This window comes from Ursus arctos, unplaced genomic scaffold (assembly GCF_023065955.2).
Source record: "Ursus arctos isolate Adak ecotype North America unplaced genomic scaffold, UrsArc2.0 scaffold_19, whole genome shotgun sequence".
Taxonomy (NCBI): Eukaryota; Metazoa; Chordata; class Mammalia; order Carnivora; family Ursidae; genus Ursus; species Ursus arctos.
Window position 1 is genome coordinate 28,779,530 of NW_026622863.1, and position 23,051 is coordinate 28,802,580.

Below are 23,051 nucleotides of genomic sequence, written 5' to 3' on the forward strand. Positions count from 1 at the left end.
GGGAGATTTTGTCCCCAGGAACATCTGGCAACCTCTGGAGGCATTTCTGGTTATCCCAACTTGGAGAAGGAAGAGGTATGATGGGCACCCAGGGGACAGAAGCTAGGGCTGCTGCTAACATACTGTAATGCACAGGACAGCTCTCCACAAGAAAGAAGTATCCAGCCCAAAAGTCAGGGGTGCGGAGGTTGAGAGGCCCTGCCTTCGGTGAAATGGCACTCCCTGTGTCCAATGGAGGCCACTCTGCAGAGCTGCTAAAATGAATACAGCAGTCTCCTTGATTTAGCACTCTGAGCTCCTTGGAAGAAAACCAGATTGAAGGTCAGGCCCATCAGTGAACATGCTCCTTGAGTGCGAACTTCTGGTTGTTCTTGGGGAAGATGGAGATGAGCCTGGCTCTTGGGAAAATGGAAAAAAAAAAATCTCTGGGCTAAATGTAAAGATTCTATTGCATGACACTAAGCATTTCTAAATACCATCAGTAAAAATCCTTTCACGTTTCATCTGGTTAGAGAATAAAATGCTGGCGGCACGAGACAGCCAGTTTTCTCTGCACGCACATGTTCTTCTCTCCGGTTTATGGCAGCTCCTTTGTTGAGGAATCCACCTCTGAGCAGCCCTCAAGTGGCCTGGGAAAAGCCTGGTTAGGACTCCCTCACATTAATGTGCTGACTCCATTTTTCTCCAGCAAAAAAGATGCTGGTCTACACAACGTTGATGAGAAACGATCGCTAATGGAATTGTTCCAACATGGGAAGGAATTTGAGAGAAAATATATGTCCATGACAAAACAGCTGGGGCAATTCCCACAGTCTTAAGGGGAGCATGAGGCCCCAGAGCATGTGAAGGAAGCCTGGGAGGGATTTCATGACCCCATCACTAGCCCAACTATTTTAAAAGCTTCAAATAGAAACCAAGCGCTAAGCTTTGGAACTACCTCAGCTAGTAAACTAAGTAGAAAGAACCCTCAAAGGTGGCCTGATGAGCTAAAAGTGATCAATCGCCTAATATTGACTAATCCTATTCTTTCTTGCCATGCCACTGTAAATCAGTCAATCAATGCAAGATCAGCTCATGTAAGGTTGATTTCCTAAGGAGGCAAAGGAAAGGGAGTAATTCAGCAGACGACTGGATAGCTGAGTAGACTGGGTAATGAGTACGCAACATTTTTATGCAGAATTTTTTAAAATTATGAGGACATTTTAAGAATCTCTAGTAAGAAACACTTGTTTCTTACTAGATGTGGGGCATTTGTTTAATTATGAGGACGTTTTAAGAATCTCCAGTAAGAAACAGTTTCCTCCTTATCCCCAAATTAAACCAGCATGAATGATTTTAGAGCTCTTATTTGGTGCAATTATGGTAAGACAATGGGCTTTAATAAACTACAGTTACTTAAAACCCAATGGATCAACTGCTTGGCTGTTGGATGAAACTAACCAACCTCTATCAGTAGTGTACAAATTCTGAAGCAAATGATAAGCTTGCCCTGTCAGCATATACAAAGCTTTGGGGGCCTATACATATTTTTTTCATTTCTATACACAAACATAAAAAAGAATCAGGGTAATGACTGCACAACAGTATGAATGTACTAAATATCACTGAACTATATGCTTTAAATTAATTTTATGTTTTGTGGATCTCACCTCAGTAAGAAAACAAAGGAATCAGGAGTTGAATCAGTTTAATTGCTTTAGAGAACAAAATCATTGGGGCACCTGGTTTGCTCAGTTGGTTAACGTTTGCCTTTGGCTCAGTCAAGCCTTCGGCCTAGGTCATGATCTCAGGGTTCTAGGACTGAGCCCTCAACTGGACTCCCTGTTCAGCAGGGGGTCTGCTTCTCCCCCTCCCTCTCCCTCCTCCCCCCTGCTCATGCTCCGTCTCGCTCTCTCTCAAATAAAATAAGTAAATAAATAAATAAAATCTTTAAAAAAAAACTTGTTTTAAAAAAGAACAAAAAACAAAATCATGAGAAGTAGGCCTTCTCGACAAGTATCTATAAAATAATGGTACAATTCATGACCAAACAACTCTATTACAATAGCTCATGCTCAGATGTTTTATAGAAGTGTATTCACATGGTGCCTGGGTGGCTCAGTCTGTTAAGCATCTGCCTTTGGCTGAGGTCATGATCCCAGGGTCCCAGGATTCCTGCTCAGTGGGGGGTCTGCTTCTCCCTTTGCCTCCTCCCCCTACTGCTTGTGCTCTCTCTCTCTCAAATAAATAAATTAAAAAAAAAAAGTATATTCACATAAGAATAAAAAAAGGAAAGCTGAATGAAGACTACTCAAAATAAATTTTTAGAATGAGAATAATAATCTTTAAGAACAACACAGAAGCAATACCTTTTAGGAAAAATGTCCCCTGAACATGTGAGAGAATGTGGTGAATAGGAGTTTAAGATCATTTGTTTTCCTGTCATGATTGGTTTGAGGTAGGCCAATGTGGAAGCTGGAATATAAGGAATGCAAGTGAACCTTAAGATCTTGAGACGTGTTGATCTTTCTTTCTTCTTTAAAGATTTTTAAAATTAATTAGTTAATTAATTTAGAGAGCCACACAAACAGGGGGAAGGGCAAGAGGGAGACGGAGAGAGAGAATCTCAAGTAGACTCTGCGTTGAGGGCAGAGACTGATGTGGGGCTTGATCTCACGACCCTGAGATCATGACCTGAAATCAAGAGTTGGACGCTTAACCGACTGAGCCCTCTGGGTGCCCCGAGAAATGCTGATTTTTCTGAGACACATGTTATTTGGTCCTAAGTTAGTCCCAGCTGCCACAAGGCCTGCCTGGTCTTGTGGTAGTGACTGTATTCTCAGGCTACACTAGGGAATAATCAAGGTCTTCTTCAGATGAAGTCTGGAAGCTTCCAGGTCTCTAACCAAGGAGAAATCTGCATGTCCATTAAGAGAAAATAAAAGAGGGGCGCCTGGGTGGCTCAGTCAATTAAGCGTCTGCCTTCAGCCTGGATCGTGATAACCAGGTCCAGGGATTGAGCCCCGCTATTGCACTCCTTGCTCAGCGGGGAGCCTGCTTCCCTTCTCCTGGCACCCTGCTCACGCTCTCTGTCAAATGAATAAGTAAAATCTTTTAAAAAATAAAATAAAATAAAATAAAAATAAAATAAAATAAAATAAAATAAAATAAAATAAAATAAAATAAAATAAGGGGCGCCTGGGTGGTGCAGTCGTTGAGCGTCTGCCTTTGGCTCAGGGCGTGATCCCAGCGTTCTGGGATCGAGCCCCACATCGGGCTCCTCCGCTGGGAGCCTGTTTCTTCCTCTCCCACTCCCCCTGCTTGTGTTCCCTCTCTCACTGGCTGTCTCTATCTCTGTCAAATAAATAAATAAAAAATAAAATCTTTAAAAATAAAATAAAATAAAACAAAACAAAACTGGATGGTAGTGTGAACAGCATGAAGTAATGATGGTTCAAATGTAAATGTTCAGTGTTCAAATACAATGCCCACGAGGACTCTCCTCACTTACACTCTGTGTGACACATTCTGTGCTTACTTGTCTAGTGTGAACAGAAAGGAGGTAAGATTATGTCCTAGATTCCCACATAAAAGCTTCTGGTGAAATGTAAATGAAATAGCCCAAGGACCAGGAATGTTAATTTGCCAAAGTTCTTTGGGAGTAACTGCTCTATTGCACATAGTACCGGAAGGACAGGGAGAGTGAAAGAAGCAAGAATAAACTACTACATTTCTAGATATTCTACACCAGGCATACTTTGATTTTCCAAAATAGCTCTAAAAACTTCTACTCAGGAAAAAAACCAAAAGTCAACACCCCCTGCAAAAAAGATTAGAATGCCATCCAAACTCTGGAAATAACCATGCTCCATTCGTCTCCTCTGAGGTAGTATTTTGCTGCTTAACAAAGATTTGGATATCCAGTCAATCGGCAGGACTTCCCTGCCCTGCCCCTGAAAAGTGATTGCGCTTTCCTTGGGAAAATGCAGACGTTCTCATCTAGCCTCTCCCCACAAAATAGCAAGTACGCAAGTACTCGATGCCACAACACACTCTGGGAGCTCAAGCTCAGTAACTAGAGTCAGTGTTCCTTTTTTTTTTTTTTAAAGACTTTATTTATTTGACAGAGTGAGCACAAGCAGGGGGAGCGGCAGGCGGAGGGAGAGGGAGAAGCAGACTCCCCGCTGAGCAAGGAGCCCCATAGGGAGCTCAATCCCAGGACCCTGGGATCTCGACCAGAGCTGAAGGCAGACACTTAACCGACTGAGCCACCCAGCCGCCCTGTGTTCCTTTATTAATATCAAGAAAACACTGACCTAAAGTACCCTGAAAAAATGGAAAAACAGCAATAAAAATTTTCAATTTAAAGGGAAAAACAGTAACTTTATGGTGGAAAAACAGTAACTTTATGGTGGAGAAACCTGGCAGACTCCACCTTAAACAAATAATCAAGGTTAACATCACCACTAATGATGTCGGTCTCGTGTGCAATCTAAAGAACATGACAGCTCTCCGGCAGTCTTCACAAACATCCAAAACCAGTCTTATCACGAGATATCACGAAGCAAACTCAAACGGAGGGACATTTATAAAGCTCCTGACAAGTACTCATCAAAAGTATCAAAGTCATGAAATATCAAGACTGAGAAACGGTCAGATTAGAGGCGACTATGGCGACTTGACAACTAACTGCAAGGTAGAATCCGAGTTTGGATCCTGAACACAAAAAGGACATTAGTAAGAAAACTGGTGAAATGTAAATATAAAGTCTGCAGTTTAGTTAGCAGCATTGCAGCAATATTAATTTCTTAGTTTTGATAAACGTACCAGGGTTATGTAAGACGTTTTAACATTAGAGGAAGATGGATGAAGCGCTCACGGGAACTCTTTGTACTATCTTTACAACTCTTCAGTAAATCCAAAATTATTTCAAAATAAATTAAAAAGTAAGAACAAAAATGAATAAATTTAAGCCCAAAGCCTAAAATTTCTTGGCTTCTGCATTGATGGTCATTGTCTTGTCTTCAATGGGAAAGAAATGTTGATTTAACATGAAAAACTGGAAAACCCCAGTAAAGTGCAAGTTGTTTTTTTCTTTTTGCTTTCCGTTAAACCAAACTAATGAGGTAGTAATTTATTGCAAGCTCTTTTTTCGATAGAGACATATCTGTGCGTCATAAAATGGACTCTTATTTTATTTTATTTTATTTATTTTTTTTAAGATTTTATTTATTTATTTGACAGAGACAGCCAGCGAGAGAGGGAACACAGGAGGGGAGTGGGAGAGGAAGAAGCAGGCTCCTAGCAGAGGAGCCTGATGTGGGGCTCGATCCCAGAACGCTGGGATCACGCCCTGAGCCGAAGGCAGACACTTAACGACTGCGCCGCCCAGGCGCCCCGGACTCTATTTCAAACTGCGCATTTCAGTGGTTATTAGTATAGTCACGAACTTGTATATCCATCACTAGAACATTTCCATTCGCCTTCCTCTTGCCAAAAAAACCCTATGACCAGCCAGCCGCCCCTGTTCCTTACCTTCTCAGCCCCTGACAATTATTAATCTACTTTCTCCATATGGATTTGCTTACTATGGATATTTCATATAAATGGAATCATAATATCTGTGGTCTTCTGGCTTCTTTTACTTAGCATAAGGTTTCCGAGGTTTATCTATGTTGTAGTATGAAATCCGTACCTCATTTTTTGTGGCCAAATAATATTCCATCATATGGATTTTATACATTTTATTTATCCATTTACCAGCTGACAGACATCTGATTGTTTCCACCCTTTGGCTATTATGAATAATGCTACTATGAACATTGTTTGTGTGGACAAGAGATACCCACTTGTCCCAGTACTGTCTGTTGAAAGGACTACACCATACCAACTCCATTTAATTGTCTTGGCATCATGGTCAAAAAATAACTGACCAGGGGTACCTGGGTGGCTTAGTTGGTTAAGCGTCTGCTTTCAGCTCAGGTCATGATCCCAGGGTCCTGGGATTGAGCCCCACGCCAGGCTCTCTGCTCAGTGGGGAGGCTGTTTCTCCCTCTCCCTCCGCCTGCTGCTCCCCCTACTTATGCTCTTTCTGTCAAATAAATAAATAAAATCTTAAAAAAAAAAATTAACTGACCGTAGGGGCACCTGGGTGGCTCAGTTGGTTGAGCATCAGATTCTTGGTTTCGGCTCACGTTATGATCTCAGGGTTGTGAGACAGAGCCCTGCCTCAGGCTCCATGCTCGGCAGGGAGTCTGCCTGAGATTCTCTCTCCTTCCTTTGTTCCAACCCCCACTCGTGTTCTCTCTCTCAAATAAATCATCTTTTAAAAAAAAATTAGAAAAAATCAACTGACCATAGATGTGAGGGTGTACAGTAGCCCCCCCTTATGCACTGAGGGTGCCTGAAACCAAGGATAGTACAGAACCCTATATATATTATATTTTTGCCTATACCTGTATACCTATGATAAAGTTTAATTTATAAATTAGGCACAGTTAAGAGATAACAATAACTAATAATAGTCATATAAGTATGGTGTCTCTATCTCAAAATATCTTATTGTCCTGTATTTACTCTTCTTGTAATGATGTGAGATGATAAAATGCCTACGTGATGGGAGGAAGTGAGGTGAACGATATAAGCACTGTGACTCGGCGTTACACTACCACTGACCTTCTGACCATCCATCAGGAGGATCATCTACTTCCGGACCATGACTGACCACAGGTAACTGAAAGCCTGGAAAACGAAACCACGAATACAAGGGACTACCGTATCTCTGAACTCTCCACTCCACTGCTCTGTGTGTGTTTTCGCCGCCGCACCACACTGTCTTCATTATTGTAGCTCTGCAGTAAGTTCTACAGCAAGCTTTGTAGTAACTCCGGAAATGGGACTCCTCCAACTTTGTTCTTCTTTTTCAAAACTGTTTTGGCTATTCTGAGTTCCTTAAGTTTCCATATGATTTTATTTTAAGATTTTATTTATTTGTCACAGAGAGAGAGAGCACGCACAAGCAGGAGGGGGGGCAGGCAGAAGGAGAAGCAGGCTCCCCACTGAGCAAGGACCCAATCCCAGGACCCTGGGATCATGACCTGAGCCGAACGCAGATGCTTAAATGACCAAGCCACCCAGGCGCCCTTGATTTTATTTTTGAAGTATGTAAGTATGTAATCTCTATACCCAACGTGGGGCTCAAACTCACAACCCTGAGATCAACACTCACATATTTCCAACTGAGCCAGCCAGGAGGCCCTCCATATGATGTTAGAATTAGCTTATCAATTTCTACAAAGAAGCCACCTGGGATTCTGATAGGTACTGCACTGAATCTGTACATCAATTTTGGGAGTACTGACATTTAACCATATTAAGTCTTCCAACCCATGAACATAGATGTCTTTCCATTTATTTAGATTTCTAACATCTTTTGCAGTATTTTAGAGATTTCAATGTAAAAGTGTTAAAGATCTTCTATTAAATTTATTCCCAAGTATATTATTCTTAATGTTTTTGAAGCAGAATTATCTTAACATCATCTTTGGATTGTTCATGACTAGTTTATCAAAACATAATTGATTTTTGCACAATTGATGTGGAGAAAAAAGGCAAAAGAAATGTAGAAAAAAATTAAATCTCCTTACAACTTCCAGCCCACTGACAAGTTCTGAGACAGGCAGGGTGACCTTCCTCCAAAAGCTTAACTGCCTCAATGTTAATACTTTGTTAGAGGCGAAGAGCAACCTTAGCTTGACATTAGCCCGACCTCCAGGATCCTGTTAACTCTTCTTTAACATCTAAAAATCCCTTTGGAAATTTCCTTTATCTCTTCCCTCCACCCCAAGATATATGTTAGCAATCATCCTTCAAACATATGGCCCAGTGATATCCATCTGAAAGGTCTCATGAACCACTTTTTTTTTTTTAAAGATTTGATTTATTTGACAGAGAGAGACACAGCGAGAGAAGGAACACAAGCAGAGGGAGAGGGAGAAGCAGGCTTCCCACTGAGCAGAGAGCCTGACATAGGGCTGGATCCCCACCCTGGGATCGTGACCTGAGCCGAAACCAGACGCTTAACGACTGAGCCACCCAGGCGCCCCTCATGGACCAACCTTAACAACAGCTACTAAGGTCCTGAAAGCCTTGCTTCCAAATTCCATAGAGACTTAATTCCATAGAGACTTCCAAATTCCATAGAGACTCTCTAATTCCCTCACAACCTAAAAGTATATAATCAGTCAGTCATTCCTCACAATCCCAGCACAGCTCTTTCTGCCCACAGGTCCTGTCCCTGTGCTTTAATAAAACCACCTTTTTTTTTTTTTTAACTGAAAACTTCTCAAGAATTCTTTCTTGACCATTTGCTGCCGGACCCCAACATTCCACATCATAATGATCTTGTATCCCCCCTTACTGAACTTGTTTATTAATTCTCATAGTTTTTAGGAGGATCGCTTAGACATTTCTATATGTAAGATCATGTCATCTGTGAATATAGTTTAACTTCTCCCTTTCCAATTTGGAAATTACTTGTGTAATTGCTGTGACCAAAACCTCTAGCACAGTGCTGAAGACAAAGGCATGAGGGGACATCCTTGCCTTGTTCCTATCTTGGGAAAGCATCTAGTGTTTCATGATTTAGTAAGATGCTAGCTGTGAGCTGATTTTTCACAAACTGACCTTAATCAGTTTGAGGAAGTTCTCTTTTATTCCTAGCATGCTGAGTGTACTTCTTTCCTTTTTTTTTTTTTTAACAACTGAATAATATTCTACACTTCTAGTATATGGATGTGGTATAATGAGAAATATATTTGGTCTTTGTCCTCAGTTCCTGGGACCGAGCTCTTAAAACCCTCAGAATTTCCTGCGCATAGGAATGTCTTTTGTTCTTCATACTAAGAGCCCCTTCTGATCACACAGGGAGTTTAATGCTAATGAGGTGACTTAAGGTGGAGCCCCTAGATAGAGCCTCAGGATGGAGGCGGGCCCCAGAAAGACCAAAAATTACAGTGTTGAAACTTTTAGTCTACCCATTGACCTCAGGAAAGGGGAATGGGAGCTGAGATTAGGCTCTATAAAAACCTTAAGACTGAGGGCACCTAGGTGGCTCAGTCAGTTAAGCGTCTGCCTTTAGCTCACATCATGATCTCAGGGTCCTGGGATCAAGTCCTCCATCAGACTCCCTGTTCAATGAGGAGTCTGCTTCTCCCTCTCCCTCTGCTTCTTCCCCTGCTTGTGCTCTTTCAAATAAATAAATAAAATCTTTAAAAAAAAATCTGAAGAATGAGATGTGATGCACTTCTAGGTTAGTAAACACATCCAGGTGCTGGGAGGGTGGTGTACCTGAAGATAGCCTGAAAGCTTGGTACGCACCCTCTGCAACACCTATGCTTGTCTTCCATCTGGCTGTTCCGGGGTTGTATTCTTTATAATGAACTAGTAAACTTACATAAAGTGCCTTCCTGAGTTCTGTTAGCCATACTAGACAATTATAAAATCTTAGGAGGGGACTGTGATTGTAATTTACAGATAATTGGTCAAACGTATGGATGGCCCAGGACTTGTGACTGGTGTCTGAAGTGGGGAACAGTCTTATGGGACTAAGTCCTTGTAGACTTAGTGGGTACATGCTAACTCCAAGTAGTTAGTATCAGAATTGAATTGTTGAACCCCCAGTTGATGTCTGGAGAATCAGAGAAATGGCTATTGGTATTAGAAAACCTTCCAGAATAAATGGACATTTTGTTTATCCGTTCTTCAATTGACAGACATTGGGTTGCTTTAGATTTTTGTTTTTTTAAAGATTTTATTTACTTATTTGAGACAGAGAGAGAGATAGCGAGAGAGAGACAGAGAGCGCACAAGCAGGGGGAGCGGCAGGCAGAGGGAGAAAGAGAGGGAGAAGCTCCCCGCTGAGCAAGGAGCCCGATGTGGGGCTCGAACCCAGGACCGTGGGATCATGACCTGAGCTGAAGACAGACGCTTAACTCACTGAGCCACCCAGGCACACGGGTTGTTTTTAGTTTTTGACTACTATGAATAATGTTTTTATGAACACTTGTGTAAAAGATTTTGTGTGGACATGTGTTTCATTTTTCTTAGGTATATACCTAGGAGTAGAATTTTTGGGTCATATGGTAAATCTGTATTTAATTATTTGAGGAACTGCCAAATTCTTTTCTAAAGCAGTGACACTATTTAACAACCAACCAGCAATATATGAGGGTTTCAATTTTTCTATGCCCTCATCAACACTTGCTATTTTCATCTTTTTATTTTCCTATTTTTAATTTTTTTTTTAAGTAGGCTTCATGCCCAGCATGGAACCCAAGGGGGGCCTGAACCCACAACACTGAGATCAAGACCTGAGATGAGATCAAGAGTTGGGCGCTTAACCAACTGAGCTACCCAGGCGTCCCAGCATCTTTTTGATTATAGTCTTCCTAGTAGGCGTAAAGTGGTACCTCACTGTGGCTTGATTTGCATTTCCCTAATGAATAATTATATATTGCAATCCCTTTTTAATTACATGTTATTTAAAATTATTGCAGACATTTAATTGGACACAGCCTAAGTAAGGATAGCTTTAAATCACATTGAAATTCTGGCCAGAAACCACAAAAACACATAGGCATAAAATTATTCATTTCAGGACTCTTTATAATAATGAAAGACTAGAAACAACCCAAATGTTTATCAAAGAAAGCTAACTGAATAAACTCTGGTACACTTACACAATGAAATAGTTTGCATGTTAAAAGAAATGAATAAGGAATCTCTGAGTATTACTATCAAGTGATCTCCAGAATATATTATTAGGTAGAAAAAACAAGGCAGAGAAAACTATATATAGCATACTATTGTTAAGTCTAAGTCGGGGAGATAAATGTAACTTTTTTTTTTTTAATGGAAGGATAAACCATTAAAAAAAGGTCGCTTATGGTACATAGAGAGAATAGGTAGAAGGAACACAGAAAGAAGCTAAACTTACTTGAAAATGTTTTTATAAATTTTGCATAAGTACAAAATAAAATTTAAGTAGAAACAAAAGCAATCCTTAATAAAAAATAAAGCAAATGAGGGCGCCTAGGTAGTTCAGTCAGTTAAGAGTCCGCCTCTTGGTTTTGGCTCAGATCATGATCTCAAGGTTGTGAGACTGAGCCCCACGAGGGCTCTGTGCTCGGTGTGGAGTCTGCTTGGGATTCTCTCTCCTTCTGCCTCTCTCCCACTTAAAAAAATAAAAACAAAACAAATGAACCTAATGCGTATCCAGCTGGTGGCATTACTATAAAAAGAAAAACTATTAGAAGAGACTTTAACATTTGACCCTACATTTCTAGTGAAATATACCCTGAGGACAAAAAGAACTAAAAAACAAACAATCCAATTTAAGCCATTTATTCTAATCACACTTGGTGACGGTAGTGTTGGTACTGTCATTCTGAGACTTTCATTGTATATTGTGAAATAAAGCAAATGGGTATTTATGTGCTATTCTATCATTCCTTTTGTTTAATCTCAGTTTAGGAAGGTAGAAGCTTCAGGTGTAAGATAACTCAAGAGTCCTAAATTTAACCACCATACTGTTTTCCAGAATTGCTGAGTCACTATACTGTACATCTGAAACTAATATAACACTGTACATTAATTATACCGGAATAAAAAGAAAAAGAGTCCTAAATTTGATTTGGAAGTAGCAGTATTGTCTTTAGAGTAAGGAAATCAAAACAAAATTCTTTGCTCTGTGTACTGAAAAATCCTTGTGACAGTGACCTCCTCAGTGGCAACTAGCAACTCTTCATTCCTAGTGTGTTGAAATAATGGTTCCTACTAAAAGGCCCCAGGATTCCTATGTTAGAGAGAGGATATCAGGTCTGGCGCAGGACAGGTAAAAAATGGGCCTGGGATACTCTGTCATACCAGATAGCATAGAAGCGAGGGTCACTATCAAAAGGACTTATGAACTTACTGAAGAAGTACTTATTGACCAAATACAACAATTTGGGAATTAATAATAAGGACTGCAATGGAATGAAACAGCATCAAATGTTTAACTTCGTAAGTTCATAATAAGAAACACTAATTGGCTACTACTGAAGCATGTTAGTGAACCAATTCATTTTGAAAGCATTTAAATTAAAATTTAAATTAAATTAAAATTTAAATTTAAATTAAAATGAAGAATCAAGCATTTATCCTGTCTTTCCTATATGAACTGGGAACCAAACAGACATAAGAAAATACTTATGGAAGTATTACAGCTATTAAATGAGGAAGGAATGACAGAACTAGACTGTCAATGCTACAGACCGAATGCTCGTGTCTCCCCAAAATTCATGTTGAAATCTAATCACAATGTGATAGTATCTGGAAGTAGGGCCTTTGGGTGGTGTATAGGATATGAGGGTGGAATCCTCATAAATGGGATTAGTATGCTTAAAAAAGAAATCTTAGAAAACTCCCTTGCCTCTTCTGCCATATAAGGACAATGACAGGCCAAGAACCAAGAAGCAGGTTCTCACCAGACATCAATCTTCATCCTGGGCTTTCTAGCATCCAGAACTGTGAGAAATAAATCTCTGTTGTTTAGAAACCACCCAGTCTCTGGTAATCTATTACATCGCTTGAAAAGACTAAGATTGTCACCATTTTGCAACCACAAATGGATCTAGGATCACTAGCTACTAACATTACAAAAAGAGAAAATTAGGAATTACGGCCCCTATATAGCACTCTGATGTAGTTAGGAAAATAAAAATTATACATATAATTGGAACGCAATCAAACCTTTAGATACACATACCAACTTGCAGAAAAAGGACAGGCCAAAGGAACATGTTAAATTCTATTATGGGGATGTAAACAGCAAAATCTAGGATGTGGAGACTCTACAGGACAAACAACCTCGTTTCTCCATCAAATATATTTCAAGTAAAAATAAAAGAGGTGGAATGGAAATTTTAAGATTAAAAGGAACTAAGATATATCAACCAACTGCCAAGCCTGGGCCTTATTGAATCCTGATTCAAACAAACTATAGAAAAATAACCAAATGTGAGACAAATCAGACAATGACTGTATATTTGGCAATATTATGAAAATAATTTTTTTCAGGCATGATATGGTAACTCTGATTATGTTTATTATAAAGAAGAAACACATACTAAAATATTTATAGGTAAATATTTTTCTCTTGGAGATACGTATTAAAATATTTATGAGTAAAATTGTATTCTGGGATCTGCCTCAAAATAATATGGTGGGGTTAGGTGTAAGTATAGATGAAATAGGGGCGCCTGAGTGACTCAGTCGTTAAGCATCTGCCTTCGGCTCAGGGTGTGATCCCAGAGTTCTGGGATCAAGCCCCACGTCAGGCTCTTCTGCTGGGAGCCTGCTTCTTTCTCTCCCACTTCCCCTGCTTGTGTTCTCTCACGCTGGCTGTCTCCCTGTTAAATAAATAAATAAAATCTTAAAAAAAAAAAAGTATAGATGAAATAAGACTGGGCACTAATGCTTAATTATTGGTGGGCAAAGAAAGAAAAAAATAAATGGACGATGATAATAGAGAAGATTAATTAAAAAATTCTTTATCAAAGTTTTTTAACTGCTTTTTTTCAATTTTAAAGCTTTTAATTATTTTACTGAATCTCTGTTCCATGCCCCTCTCTGGGAACAGAAGAAACTATCTGTAATTGAAGCAGAATGCTTATGTTCTCTGCTATAATTACTTTTTGTGTTTAAAAGAAGAATTTCCACAGAAACTACCATAAACATCCATTCTAAGAATCTTAACTATACAATCATGTCTCCAATGAAATAGTTGTTTACCTGATACCAATATTATAAAAGATTTTTTTGCTGCAACATAAAGGAAAAGTTAACAGAAAAATACACTTGCTTGCTTTAATGAACCAAGTGGTTTTCACTGAGAGTATACTTAAATACAAGAAAAGTTAAATGTGAATCACAACCTTTATGTAATTCCTGTTTCTCAAGGAATATTTAAAGTCCAGACAGCATGAAAGCCATTCATTTAGAAAACTGACGGGGTAAATATCCAAAGGGAAAATTACCACTTATATCAGGAATGGCAGATATCTAGCAACCATGTTTTTGCTTCCTGGCTTCCTTTTCCTTGGAAAAGTATCATAAGGAACGCCTGGGTGGCTCAGATGGCTAAACATCTGACTTTTGATTTCAGCTCAGGTCATGATCTCAGGATCCTGAGATTGAGTCCTGCATCAGGCGCTGCATTGGGTGTGAAGCTTGCTTAGGGTTCTCTCTCTCTGAAAGAAGGAAGGAAGGAAGGAAGGAAGGAAGGAAGGAAGGAAGGAAGGAAGGAAGGAAAGAAAGAAAAGAAAGAAAGAAAGAAAGAAAGAAAGAAAGAAAGAAAGAAAGAAAGAAAGAAAGAAAGAAAGAGGGGCGCCTGGGTGGCACAGCGGTTAAGCGTCTGCCTTCGGCTCAGGGCGTGATCCCGGCGTTCTGGGATCGAGCCCCACATCAGGCTCCTCTGCAATGAGCCTGCTTCTTCCTCTCCCACTCCCCCTGCTTGTGTTCCCTCTCTCGCTGGCTGTCTCTGTCAAATAAATAAATAAAATCTTTAAAAAAAAAAAAAAAGAAAGGAAAGAAAGAAAGAAAGAAAGAAAGAAAGAAAGAAAGAAAGGGCATCATAAGAGAGTGGAAGGGCTTTGAGGTTTGTAGTCACAAACCTGGGTGTGAATCTGGATTCTGTCTCTTATTACTTTGAGCAAATTAACAAATGTAGCTAAACCTGTTTATCCGTAAAATTAAATAACTATTACCATCATTCTCTCCTGAGACTTGTTGAAGGAACAGAGTGCCAAGCCATTACTGCTGCCACTACTCAAAGGGTAGCAGAATATCCAGCAGAGTTGTGGGAAAGAAGATACTGGCCCACGAAGAAATACTGGAGTACCTGCCTTCAAGATCCGTGCCTCTGTGAGAAGTAGCATGTGGAAGCCCTGCAGTGAACTGTGGTGATCTGTGAGGAAAGAGCACACAGGGATGTACACAAGCCAAATGATTCTTCTTCTTTTTTTAAATGAGCTTTCTATTTTATTTTTATTATTCTTTTTTTAAGTTAGCTTTACACCCAATGTGGGGCTTGAACTCACAACCCTGAGATCAAGACTCGTGTGCTCTACTGACTTAGCCAGCCACGCACCTCTAGTCAAAAGACTTTTTTTTTTTTTTTTAGATTTTATTAATTTATTTGAGAGAGCGAGAGCATGAGCAAGTGAGCACAAGAAGGGGAGCGGCAGAAGAAGAGAGAGAAGGAGACACGGACCTTGATCCTAAGACCCTGGGATCATGACCTGAGCTGAAGGCAGACACAACCAATGGAGCCGCCAAGGTGCCCCAAGATTCTTTTTTTTTTTTTTTTATATTCACTTATTTGAGAGCACGCATGCGGGGAGCACGTGGCAGGGAGGGGCCAAGGGAGAGCAGGAGTCCTCAAGCAAACTCCTCACTGAGCACAGAGTCCGGACCTGGATCCTGATGTGGGACTCAATCCCAGGACTCTGAGCCGAAATCAAGAGTTGGACCCTAACCAACTGAGCCACCCAGGTGTCCCCAAATGACTCTTTATGTGGGCTAGAGATGACTGCTTCAGATCAACAATTAAGAATGACTTGTTTTAAAGTAAGCTGTAGATATTTCCCTTTCCCACTAGCATTTGAGTCCTTTGAGGACAGAGACTTTTTTCTTTCTTCTCTATATCCCTACACAACACTTTGCCAAAAGTATTCTTCACTGCCAGGCAAAGGAAGAGGGGAGAGAAGGAGGGAGGGAGGAAGGAAGACAACCTCACTTAAGAGCAAAGCAGCAGTTTGCTGGGCACCAGCCCCCAGCACTGCATTTGCCCATCTGGGAGGAGGAAGCTGAGGCTGAGGAAGGTCACACAGAAGGACACAGCTGGGTGGGATGCAAAGCCCTGGTCTGCTGGACTGCAGAGCTCACAGATACGAAGATGCTGAAAAATCTATGACACACCTCGAGGGGAGGTGTCCTCATGAGGATATAAAATCATGGTGGCCTCACAGGTCTCTTAGTTCGGACAAATGCACTGTGGTTAGGCAAGACATTCACATCAAGGGAAGCTGGGTGAAGGGTACATGGCACTCTGTTTTATCTTTGCAACTCTTCTATAAATCTAAAATTTATTTATGTTCTTAAATATGGTAGGGCAAAAAATTAGCTGCCTAGGGCGCCTGTATCGCTCATTCGGTTAAGCGTCTGCCTTAGGCTCAGGTCATGATCCCAGGGTCCCGCATCGGGCTCCCTGCTCAGCAGAGAGCCTGTTTCTCCCTCTCCCTCACTTGTGTTCTCTATCTCTCTCTGCCAAATAAATAAATAAAATATTAAAAAATAAATTAATAAAAGTTAGAGGCCTAAATGCAATGAGGTATTCTGGATTGGATCCTGGAACAGCAAAAGGTCATTTGCAGGAAAACTGAAATAAAGTCTAGAGTTTGGTTAATGGTTCTGTCCCACTGTTTATCTCTTAATTTTGCCAAATGTCCCTTGGTTATAAAAAATGTTAACTTGAGGAGAAGCTGGGTGAAAAGTATATGGGAACTCCACATCATTTTAGTGACTTTTCTGAAATAACAATCTATTCAGATTATTCAATAAAAAAATTATTCTAAAATAACTTCTTTCTTTTTCACAGTAAGCTGTATGCCCAATGTGGGGCTTGAACTCATGACCCTGAGATCAAGAGTCACATGCTCTACCAAATGAGCCAGTCAGGCGCTCCTAAAATAACTTTATTTTTATAAAAAAAGACCAAAGAGTAAAAATTAAGTAAAATAAATATTTTATATACCATATTTAAAATATAATTGTATTTGTAATTAAATAAATACAATTTTATTAAAAATGGGGTTAATTTATTAAATCTTAATTCCTAAATGGGTATCTTTTTAATACTGTTTTACAAAATGGGAAGTAAGCCACTCTTCTGCCTAGTGTGGTAATCTCCAGGAAAAGCATTTGCGCGATTGAGTTGCAAGCTAAATAACCTGCTTTTTCCAGATAAACTACGGTTATTGATACTTAGGTATTTGGCACGCGTTTTCTCATTTCTGAAAAATGAACGAAGCCTGTCACTTCAAGGAGAACAACGACAGTATTTGCTGCCAATGATAAATTTTGAGCTTTCAAATTTTGGAAAACTTCTATCTACCACTGTGAGCTGGACAGCTTCCCAGTACTTAAAGACCTGATGAGACTGGCAGTATATTAATGAATGTGGCTTGTTAATGAAATTAGCCAACATTAGATCCATATAACCCAGGAAGCTAGTATTTTCCAAATGACTAATACACGGTGTTATAAATCCTTCATACTGATAAAAAAAAAATGCATTCTAAGTAAAAGTGAAACCAAAGATTTTGATGTAATAGTACAAAAGTTTATTGATGTGGTTCCAGATCCTATTTTGCAACCAAACTTTAAGAAACTACCACCAATAGGAACACATGGTGGCACAGATGGTTAAGCATCCTGACTCTTGGTTTTGGCTCAGGTTGTGATCTCAGGATTGTGAGATCAAGCCCTGCACTGGGCTCCACACTCAGTGTGGGGTAGGCTTGAGATTCTCTGCCCTACCCCACCACCCACACGTGCTCTCTCAAACAAAAAAAGTAATCTTAAAAAAAAAAAAAAAACTACTACTACTACTACCATTCATATTTTGGTGTAGTATCACAGAGTGATGTCCAAAATTATCTAAACAACTATTAGAATATTCCTTCCAGGGCGCCTGGGTGGCACAGCGGTTAAGCGTCTGCCTTCGGCTCAGGGCGTGATCCCGGTGTTATGGGATCGAGCCCCACATCAGGCTCCTCCGCTATGAGCCTGCTTCTTCCTCTCCCACTCCCCCTGCTTGTGTTCCCTCTCTCGCTGGCTGTCTCTATCTCTGTCGAATAAATAAAATCTTAAAAAAAAAAAAAAGAATATTCCTTCCTTTCCAACTATATACCTGTATAAGGCTAGATTTTTTTCATATAATTCAACCAAAAGAACGTATCAAAATAGACTGAATAGAGAAGCAGATCAGAGATCCATCTATCTTAAGCTTGACACTAAAAAGATAAAATCACAATATGGCAGCCCCTCTGAACCAGTTTTGCTTTCCATGGTTTCAGTTACCCGCAGCCAATCACAGTCCAACAGCAGATTACCCTCCTCCTGCCCCACAGCGAGGTCAATAGCAGCCTGACACTACATCACAACGCCTACATCATTCCGCTCACCTCCTCTCATCACATAGGCATTTTATCATCTCACATCATCACAAGAAGAGGGGAGGAACAGTACAATAAAATATTCTGGGAGAGAAACCACATTCACATAACTTTCATTACGGTATATTGTTATAATTGTTCTATTACTAGTTACTGTTGTTAATCTCTTACTGTGCCTCATTTATAAACTAAACTTTATCGAAGGTATACATGTACAGGAAAAAACACAGTATGTAGAGGGTTTGGTACTATTATCTGGGGTTTCAGGTACCGCTGGGTGTCTTGGAATGTAACCCCCATGGATAAATGGGACTACGGTCTTACTCTCCTCACTAATTTTTCTGGGGAAAATATAGTTATTTATATTATGTTAACATGTAATAGGTTTATTATTATTATTTCAAAATGAATTAATAAATATTATAAACTGCTCTCAGTTTTAGACCCTACCTCATCTGTTTTGACTCTTTTCTTGTTGCAGTTTAAGTGAAAGATTCTGTTTAGTTTCTAGATTCTACCTCGCAGTAATTACATCTTTGTTAACTAAAAACAAAACAAAGCAACAAAAGTTCTCGGTTTTAATTTCTTATGCTATAAATGATAGTTATAACCCACTCAATAATTTTATAGAGTTGCAAAGAGGTCCTGATAACAAAAAGTTTGAGAACAGTTGATGTAGGGTCATGTGCACACAAGCTACTTTTCTGCAGTCAGGGAAAAAAAGGTCAGATTCTTACCAACAGAATAATTCACACCATTGGCTCCAAAATAGCAAAGCTCTGCAGAGGCTGACATGAAGTGAAGTGGATTAAGTTCTGATTTTCAGTTAGTTTGTACACTGATCTTTTTACTCTTAGAGAGAGAGAGAAAAAAAAAAAGAAGACAACAACAAAACCACCAAAATCTTATTCCTTGGGTTTGGCAAACCATTAAGGCAATCTTTCCTAAGCCTCTGTGCCTGTGTGGCCTATAAGCAGCTTCCCGGACTATCGCCACCCCCACCAGGCACTAACCAAGTGCTCATTTTCTATCTGATTTTCCTATCTCCTTCTCCAGGGGTAAGAGCCCAAAGCAAATTTGGAGACATAGTCAGGACCATTAAAAATAATTGGTTTTGGAGGCACTTGGCTGGCTCAGTCAGTGGAGCATGCGACTCTTGATCTCAGGGTCCTGAGTTCAAGCCCCGCACTGGGCATGGAGCCTACTTAAAAACAAAAACAAAAAACTGGTTTGAATTCAGAACAAAAGGATAACCACCTCTGGCCCAAAAGGGATGTGCTTTGCTGTCTACCCGACCAAAGCCACTTCCTGAGCGCCAGTGTTTTTTAAGTACCATCTAAAGTTTTCAATGTTTTGTTTCTTGTGCTATCAAACAAACCTCACATTTGCATTGCTAATGGCTACTCTCCAAAGAAAACTGAAAACAATCTCCTGAGAGACAACTAGTTTCTAGTTGGCTAAATCTTGTATACTTTCTACCTTTTCAAACGTTCATCTCCCAAAAGAGCTTGGAATACCTGTTTTGTGATTTACCCACACATACTTCTTATCACATCAGATAAAAGATGGCTTCTGGAAGGACGTTGTTTCAGAAACTAAATACACAGCTTCATTTCACAGACTTGGGGACTTTGGGGTGGAAGGCAGGGAAGAGCTAGAGGCGTCTCCAAAGAGAATAATGCACGTAATCAGTCTCAACCCCTGACTGGGAGTTGAGTCAGACAGCTGGGTAGTGAATGAAGTTCCTTGCAGCCAAAGTAGTGGGATAAATTCTAAATCCTGGCATTAGATGAATAACAGAAGCCCGAGGGGAAACAGAGCTGAAAAAATTTCTATGGTACTGGCAGATAAAGAAAGCATAAACCATTTTTCTTTTAAGATCAATTTACACATGTAGAATTATACCCACCTACTAACTCTACCAGTAACATGAACAAATTAGGTTGTGTGTAAGTGGAGTCCATGTAATTCTTATCAGTTACCGAGGTGTCACCAAGGCCTCAAGGCTACTGGATTATCCTGTCTATTAACGTTTAAATGAAATTGGTTTGATCTATCATCTTGTATCTAGGGAAAACATGAATCCTCCCAATCTCTTCTGGATATTCTTAGGATCTTTCATTTATTTAGTTGCTTTTCTTTCGATTCTTTTGGTTGTGTGGAATTCATAATCTCCACTCTGTCACTCACCTTTAGCACACACTGTCTATACACACAAAATTCTATCTGTTGGGGCCCCATGATGGATACCAACTTAATTCTGCCACCAATGCAAAGCTGTAGGCCATTTCAAACCTTTACAGAAGGTTTCAGGATGGGGAAGTACAGGAGAGTCTGGGTGTGGAGGAGGGGAGAAATCTCAACCAAGCACAGTAAATGACTTTTGTAATAGATAATTAAAACAAATAAAATAAATAATAAATAAATAAATAATAAATAAATAAAATAAAAAACAAATTGCCATAATCTTCTTTTTTTTTTTTTAGAAGATTTTATTTTTAAGTAATCTCTCCACCAACCGTGGGCCTCAAACATTTACTCAAAGATCAAGAGTTGCATGCTCTACCAACTGAGCCAGCCAGGTGCCCCCAAATCACCACAACCTTCTTAGGTTAACATTTAAACATATTCTGTTCCCAGCAAACTCATTCTTAGAGCAATTTTTCAAACTGATTTTTGTATCCCAATGGATCACTAATCAATTTAGTGGGTCACAACCAGTATTTTATTTTAATGAAAGAGAACAGAATAGAACGGTATATTTTTACCTTGCTACAAGCAAGTACTGCATTTTCCCTTATTACACATTAGTAAAATTTTTGTTTCAGTAGCGTGTACATGTGCACTGGGGTCATAATGAAAATGATTTCTTCATATGTGCTCATGGTTAACAACACTTCCCAGAACAGTGACCTGGGCAAGCTCTAACGCGTGTACACAAAGAAACATGTATGGGAATGTTTACAACAATGTTTTTCCAAAAGCAAAAACCCGGAAACAATGTAAAAAAAATAAAAGAATTGTGGCATATTCATAAAATGGAACATAATAAAGCAGTGAATATGAATGAACTAAAGCTACTGCATCAACACGATCTCAAAATAATGTTAAGTGAAAAAAGTGATACATAATACACATATCATAAGACAGAATTTATTTCAAGTTTAAAGACACGGAAAACTAAGTAATGACTGTTTAGGGGCACTCATACAAGTGTTAAAAACTATAAAGAAAAGTAGGAGAATAACAAAAACAAAAATTAAGGTGGTGGTTACTCACCTCTCCGGGATGGAAAGGGGAAGCAACACGGAGTCACAGTCTTTAGTTCAGTAACGGACTCTTTGTTAAGCTGGGTAGTGAGCGTAAAGGTGTGTGTTCTGTGTGTATCTCTTATATGCACTTTACACATATATTTTTTGTAAGACGGGAAGTATCTTGTAATGAACAGGAAAACAAAGCTGTCACTAAAATTAGTTTAATGGCAACAGCTTTCAAGCACTTTTGCTGGTCACCAACACTCATGAGCTCCCTTGAGTCCAGATTTGACCTCTAATATTATTCCCCACTAAAAGGAATCAGGACTCCTGGGATGGGAGGTGACTCCAGGTCTTGTGGCAAGAAAACAATCAAGACTATTCTGGCACCTTCTAGCACTGCCAGAAAGCAAGAATACCTAAGTCCGTCTGAGTTGTACGGGAAGGACAAAGGGGTCGGCTTAAAGACAAAGCCATTAGTCAGACTGCGACAGCTACAGCATCAAAAAGAAAATAACCATGGCTAACTGAAACAAATTTTGTAAAAATAATTTAGCATCACAAATGGGATGTCCAGAGGGTCTAAAATGGGTTTCTGTATATGGCAAGAAAATAGGAGCTCTCTTGCTCCAAAAGGGAGCACAAGATAAAGACAAAAACAGCAGATATGACAATAACTTTTCTACAGCACATTAAAATCCCCTCCCTCCTACTTTTCTATTAGCTGCAAAAAATCAAGATGATTGGAAATTAGCACCAGTTTACCCCCAAGCCAGATAATAATAAGTTGTATATTTTATGTTAAGTTGCTTAGCGTTTAAAAGAAGCCACATTAAATTTTAATTAATGTTTAATATTTAAACATTAATTTTCAGTAAACAAATTAAATATTAAACAAACCACAGAAAAGATAAAAGGTGTATCTACGCGGGTGCCTGGGTGGCTCAGTCAGTTAGGCATCTGACTCTTGATTTCCAGCTCAGGTCTTGATCTCAGGGTCGTGAGACTGGGGCCCTTTGGTGGGTTCCACGTTCAGTGGGGAGTATGCTTGGGATTCTCTCTCTCCCTTTGCCTCTCCCACCACTCATGCGCAATCTCTCTCTCTCAAATAAATAAATCTTTAAAAAAAAAGGTGTATATAAAACTTCTTTTCTTAAAAGCAATAATAAATAGCAGTTCGTTGTCTACATGGTCTCTAGTATTCATACAACTTCTTGAATGTTAAGATATATTTCTGGCTATCTTTCAAACATACCACCCATTCCCCAATTTTCTTCCTATAACCAACCATTTGTTAATTCAACAACTATTTATTGAGTGCCTATTTTTAACATAAACTGTTCTAAGTGCTGCAGACACAGAGGTAAGTAAACAAAGCAGTCTGGCTTCCAAAGCCCTGGGGTTTATGTCCTCATCATATAAATACGGCCCTGGACACATTAACACTACCCAACCACAGCAATGGGAACTTCTGTATGAAATTGTGGGTTTAAGTCACAGATTCAAGTCCCCATAAATGCCTCCTAGAATGATAACGGCT

General features: G+C 39.6%; 1 protein-coding gene across 3 annotated transcripts in view; it reads right to left on the reverse strand.

The window, feature by feature from the left end:
• The window catches only part of CFDP1 (craniofacial development protein 1), a 124,721-nt gene that overhangs the window by 40,430 nt on the left and 61,240 nt on the right, over window positions 1-23,051 (reverse strand). The window contains exon 6 of one of the 3 annotated variants that reach the window (XM_057314250.1): window positions 14,813-14,986. The exons of the other annotated variants lie outside the window; for them this stretch is intronic. Coding sequence (XP_057170233.1) covers window positions 14,845-14,986 — 142 coding nt within the window. The 3' untranslated portion in view covers window positions 14,813-14,844. Of the gene's footprint in view, window positions 1-14,812; window positions 14,987-23,051 lie in introns of those variants that run through there. 3 annotated transcript variants of the gene reach the window in all.